Genomic DNA, 6,163 nt, shown 5'->3' with positions numbered 1-6,163 from the left:
AGGGTGAACACAAATTTAAAGAAAAGAAGTTGCTTGTCATTTTCCTAACAAGCAACCATATTTTTAAAAATAAGTCTAAAGTTCTGGTGCTTGTTAAAAATTTAAAAATTGCTGCTTCAAGAAGCGTTACAACAGGTTTTACGGCAGTAGAAGTGAACGCTCATTGGGTCTCGCCTGGTTAACAAATGCGGCATGCTGTTAATCTGGTGAGGTGTGTTTGAATGAGAAATGTGTGCCTTCACAGAGTGGATCGGGATAATAATCTTGATAATATTTTAAGTGTTAAGGCCCTGTCCACATGAACAGCTTTTTGGTCATTTGTCCACTCCCCAATCTAGTATCAGGTCACTAAAACTGAACCTTTTTGAAAAATCCTGCCAGGGTGAATATTTTCAGAAACTCTAATTGCAGTGTTGTTTTGTGTGTTGGTAGAGCATTGCGTTAGCAGCGCAAAAGGTTGTGGGTTCGATTCCCAGGGAACACACATATTGGTAAAATATGTATAGCCTGAATGCACTGTAAGTCACTTTGGATAAAAGCGTCTGCTAAATGCATCAATTATTATTAATTAAATTATAAATTAATTAAATTATTATTAAAGCATTACAACAATCTAAACTTGAGGTCATGAACACATGAATTAACATTTCTGCATTTGACATTGGGAGCTGTAGCGTCTGGACCACTCAAACACACAATATATATTTTGTTAGCTAGATTTAACAAATACTCTGTAAATAATTAATCATAACTAGTTATGATTAATTATTCATATTTCCCATGAGCTGATTCGTTACAGAGCATAGGTTGTAATTTAGATGTATTTTTAAGATGGAAAAATGCAGTTTTACAAATGCTAGAAACGTGGCTTTCAAAGGAAAGATTTTTGTCAAATAGCACGCCTAGGTTCCTAACTGATGACGAAGAATTGACAGAGCAGCCATCGAGTCTTCTAGGTTAATATATGCAGAGTTTTAGGTCCTATAATTAACACCTCTGTTTTTTCAGAATTTAGAAGTAAGAAATTACTCGTCATCCAGTTTTTTATGAATTCCATTAGCTTTTCAAATTGGTATGTTTCGCCGGGCCGTGAAGAAATATAGAGCTGAGTATCATCAGCATAACAGTGAAAGCTAACACCGTGTTTCCTGATGATATCTCCCAAGGGTAACATGTAAAGCGTGAAAAGTAACGGCACTAGTACTGAGCCTTGAGGTCCTCCATACTGCACTTGTGACAGATATACCTCTTCATTCACTGCAACGAATTGATGGCAGTCAGATAAGTACAATTTGAACCATGCTAATGCACTTCCATTAATGCCAACAAAGTTGTCTAGTCTATTCAAAAGAATGTTGTGGTCGATAATGTCGAACGAAGCGCAAAGATCCAGTAGCACTAATAGAGAAATACAGCCATGATCAGATGATAAGAGCAGGTCATTTGTAACTCTAATGAGAGCAGTCTCAGTACTATGATCCGGTCTAAATCCTGACTGGAAATACTCACAGATACCATTTTTCTCTAAGAAGGAATATAATTGTGAGGATACTACCTTTTCTAGTATCTTGGACAGTAAAGGGAGGTTCGAGATCGGTCTGTAATTAACTAGTTTTTGGGGGTAAGTTGTGGTTTTTTGATGAGAGGCTTAATAACAGCCAGTTTGAAGGTTTTGGGGACATATCGTAATGACAAAGATCCTCTTCTGACAATTATAAATTTGTCAATGACTTCTGGAAGCACCTTTTTCCACTGCATGGTTCGGCTCTGGTACCTGGTACTTTTTTTAGTACCACCTCGCTTGAGGTTCCAAGTGAACCGTACCGTTACCAAAACGTGATGTGTAAACTCTGCTGATCACGAATTGGCTGGAGAGAATCGTCACTACCTGCGTCACTGAACTTGCGACACAAACGCAACAGAACCGCTAGATTTAAATCAGCACAGCCAGCGAAGGATCAAACACAGCTGTTTTGAACAAGCACACCTTTCCACTGGGTACAGTACCTGGTACCTGGTACTTTTTTTAGTACCACCTCGCTTGAGGTTCCAAGTGAACTGTACCGTTACCAAAACGTGACGTGTAAACTCTGCTGATCACGAATTGGCCGGAGAGAATCGTCACTACCTGCGTCACTGAACTTGCGACACAAACGCAACAGAACCGCTAGATTTAAATCAGCACAGCCAGCGAAGTATCGAACGCAACTTTTTTGAACGAGCGCACCTTTTTTAACGACCAAAAAGTGGCTGTTTCGTTGTCTGTTGAGGAAGTACAGACGTTCTTCTCGTTGATAGCAGAGGAGTGGATCCAGCGAGAGCTTAATGGGGTGACGCGGAATGAAAAAGTTTTTTAGGAGTCGCGGCAGTAGAGGCGGCGCAACTATAACGACATGTGAATAATACCACCCACTCTAAAGCGGTACTGAACTGCAGTGGAAACGCAAACCGAGCCGTGTCGTACCGTACTGAGCCGTGTCGTACCACGCAGTGGAAAAGCACCATTAGGAGCTTGGAGATGGAATAGGGTCTAACATACATGTTGTTGGTTTAGATGATTTAACAAGTTTATACAACTCTTCCTCTCTTATAGTAGAGAATGAGTGGAATTGTTCCTCAGGGAATCTATAGCACACTATCTGATGCGATACTTTGTGAAGATTGTGTTTTAAGTTCACTATATTTCAAAGCCTATTAAGTGTATAGTAAGGAAAACCTATAATGTCTTTCAATTATACTGTAATGTAATATCGAATGGCTGTAATTAATGGCTAAAATTTCGGGGGAAATGCATTTAATAGAGGCAGATCAGTAGCAGTATTGATATCAATAATAGCCTTCATAATAATATGCTACTTGGAAAAAGGATGCCAGTAAACCACATATATTAAATGCACAATCATTGTAGTTTCTACATTAATTTGGAGATTCAATGTGAAATTATGACAATATCTATCATGTTAAAATGTAATTCATTACTTAAAATGTGCAATTAATTGGTTAATTTTATAATTGATCGACTGCACAAGTCTAAATAATTTGACGTCTTTTGCTTTGTGCCATTAAACTGGTTTTAACTTGTATTTTTCTTATTTCTCCAGACCTGATGGCACTGAAAGAAGAGAGTCAAGCACTGAATGAAACAGAAGAGAAAGACCGAAAGGAGAAACATTATGACTTCAAAACTGAAGACAAATCAGTTAGTTACTCAAGTACTGAAAAGATTTTCTTACGAAATAAAGCTCAAAAAACACAAACTACAAGCCTTAATTCCCACAGGAGAATTCAAACTGGAGAGACCTCTTTCACCTGCCAACAGTGTGGACAAATTTTCAATCGAAAAGGAAGCCTTACAGTCCACATGAAAATTCACATGGAAAAGAAGCCATTAATATGCCCTCAGTGTGGAAAGAGATTTACACAGAAAAAAAACCTTAATGTCCACATGAGGATTCACATTGGAGAGAGACCTTACGCCTGCAAACAGTGTGGGAAGAGTTTCACAGTAAATGGAGATCTTAAAATTCACATGAGAATTCACACCGGAGAGAGACCGTTCATATGTGTTCAGTGTGGAAAGAGTTTTAAAGAGAAAAAATCCCTTAATGTTCACATGAGGATTCACACTGGAGAGAGACCGTATGAATGTGATCAGTGTGGAAAGAGTTTCACACACAAAAAAAACCTTAATGTCCACATGAGGTTTCACATTGGAGAGAGACCTTACGCCTGCAAACAGTGTGGAAAGAGTTTCACAGTAAATGGAGATCTTAATAATCACATGAGAATTCACACCGGAGAGAGACCGTTCATATGTGTTCAATGTGGAAAGAGTTTTAAACAGAAAAAATGCCATAATGTTCACATGAGGATTCACACTGGAGAGAAGCCTTACATCTGTAATCAATGTGGAAACTGTTTCAGATATAAAGAAAACCTTAATAATCACATGAGGATTCACTCAAGAGAGAACAGTTTTAAATGTCATCAGTGCGAAAGGAGTTTCATAGACAAGAAATGTCTTAAGAATCATGTTACAATTCACTTAGGAGAAAAGCCTTTCATGTGCCATCACTGTGGAAAGAGTCTCACAAACAATGCAAACCTTGAGTCTCACTTGAGAATTCACACTGGAGAGAAACCTTTCACCTGCAAACAGTGTGGAAAGAGTTTCAGAGTTAAAGGAAACTTAGTGACTCACATGAGGATTCACACTGGAGAGAAGCCGTTCACATGTCTTCAGTGTGACATGAGTTTCACGTATAACAAAGACCTGAAACATCATTTGAGAACTCATTCTGGGAAGAAATTGCCGTTTTCCTCAGTGTGACAAGACGTTTAGAAAATGAGCAACTTCTACAATCATCTGTGCGTTCATTCTGGAAGGCAATTCAGTTATGGTCAGTGTAATAACTTATTTTTTTCCCCTTTTCACATAGATACATGTGTGAAGTCATGCAAATGTGAGACCCTGTTTGTGTTCTTTGTTAAAGTAGGAGAAGAAAAATGCTGTGTGAAATCAAGGCTACGTTCACGCTGCAGCTGAATGCAGGCTACATCCAACCCGATCTCATGAAAGTGCGTATAAATAGTACGCCAAATAAAAACTAAAACTTGTGGTATTGATACGCAAAAATGGACTTTGGCATGTATATGCTACGCGATGGGTAGGTTTAGGGTTGTGGGGTAGATGCGTATCATATGTACGTGAAAACTGCGTATCATATGCACGCAAAACACATGCGTATCATATGCACGCCAAAGTCCATTTTTGCGTATCAATACCACGAGTTTTCGTTTTTATTTGGCGTACTATTTATACGCATTTTCATGAGACTGGGCTCCTACATCTGATTGTCACCTTCATGACTCCTTTTATTTGCACTTCTTTATGCTTCACCATAAGGCTGTTTATTTTCTTTTGTGCACTCCTGTGGCCATACCTGACCATCTTGGCTGTAGTTTCAAATATTGAGTGGTTACAGTAGATTCCATCAAATTTCGACTATGTTGAGCTGTCACTCAAATCCAAGTGTTCATTCCACTGAATCAAAATATTTGTCAAACTTCTACCTTGCTGTGAAATGTAACAATGCAACTGGAATATCATAAATAAATGGACACAAACTGAACACAATGACTTGTTTCCATTAGGAGTTTTTTTTTTAGCTTATTAATTCGATTTCAATTAAAAATTGTAATATCTGGATACATTTGCTGATTGTGGAATTCTGTAAATACCAGGCAACTTTAAATGTATGATCTGGAAAAGCATGGAAATATTCTAGTTATGCTCAGCTCTGAAATATTTTGTTATCAGCACAGTTCATTCCTTGTTGAGTTTCCAGTAGCCTACATATACTTACTGTTTAATCTTAAATTAATTGGCTGCAATAAGCAACCCTAAGCAGTTTGTCTTTCTTTCTTATTCTTGCTAAATATATATTAGACATTTAATCATTCTTGCTGCTTGTAGGCTTGCAGGATGCTGGAGCTGATCCAACAGTGCATCCGAAAAGTTCAGAGCTTCAATTTGTCCACTTTTTTTTTTTATGATCCAAAATTCCAAAATGGATTAAATTCATTATTTTCTTCAAAATTCTACAAACAATACCCCATAATGACAACGTGAAAGAAGTTTGTTTGAAATCTATGCAAATTTATTCAAATAAAAAAATCAAATGTACACGAGTATTCACAGCCTTTGCCATGACACTTAAAATTGAGCTCAGGTGCATCCTGTTTCCACTGATCATCCTTGAGATGTTTCTACAACTTGACTGCAGTCCACCTGTGGTAAATTCAGTTGATTGGACAAGAAGGTCCCCCAGTTAACAGTGCATGTCAGAGCACAAACCAAGCCATGAAGTCCTAGCAATTGTCTGTAGACCTCCGAGACAGGATTGTATCGAGGCACAGATCTGGGGAAGGGTACAGAAAAATTTCTGCAGCATTGAAGGTCCCAACGAGCACAGTGGCCTCCATCCGTAAATGGAAGAAGTTTGGAACCACCAGGACTCTTCCTAGAGCGGGCCACCTGGCCAAACGGAGCGATCGGAGGAGAAGGGCCTTAATCAGGGAGGTGACCAAGAACCTGATGGTCACTCTGACAGAACTCCAGTGTTTCTCTGTGGAGAGAGGAGAACCTTCCAGAAGAACAACC

General features: G+C 38.6%; 1 protein-coding gene across 2 annotated transcripts; it reads left to right on the top strand.

Moving 5' to 3' along the window:
• Positions 1-3,104: 3,104 nt before the first annotated feature.
• On the top strand, positions 3,105-5,539 carry LOC107561655 (gastrula zinc finger protein XlCGF26.1-like). 2 transcript variants are annotated; one of them, XM_016246127.1, is made up of 2 exons: positions 3,105-4,400; positions 5,485-5,539. In XM_016246127.1, the coding sequence occupies exon 1, from the start codon at positions 3,107-3,109 to the stop codon at positions 4,328-4,330; it is 1,224 nt and encodes a 407-aa protein (XP_016101613.1). In that variant the 5' UTR covers positions 3,105-3,106; the 3' UTR covers positions 4,331-4,400; positions 5,485-5,539. The 2 variants fall into 2 exon arrangements, with proteins under 2 accessions (XP_016101613.1, XP_016101614.1); XM_016246128.1 differs by lacking the exon at positions 5,485-5,539 and adding an exon at positions 4,494-4,585.
• The last annotated feature ends 624 nt before the right edge of the window (positions 5,540-6,163 follow it).

This window comes from Sinocyclocheilus grahami, unplaced genomic scaffold (assembly GCF_001515645.1).
Source record: "Sinocyclocheilus grahami isolate Dianchi unplaced genomic scaffold, SAMN03320097.WGS_v1.1 scaffold786.1, whole genome shotgun sequence".
Taxonomy (NCBI): domain Eukaryota; kingdom Metazoa; phylum Chordata; class Actinopteri; order Cypriniformes; family Cyprinidae; genus Sinocyclocheilus; species Sinocyclocheilus grahami.
Note: the sequence above shows the minus strand (reverse complement) of the source record. Positions and strands in the feature narration are given on the sequence as shown.

Coding starts and splice junctions, on each gene's coding strand:
- LOC107561655 (XM_016246127.1), top strand. CDS start 3,107: ATGGCACTGAAAGAAGAGAGTCAAGCACTGAATGAAACAGAAGAGAAA.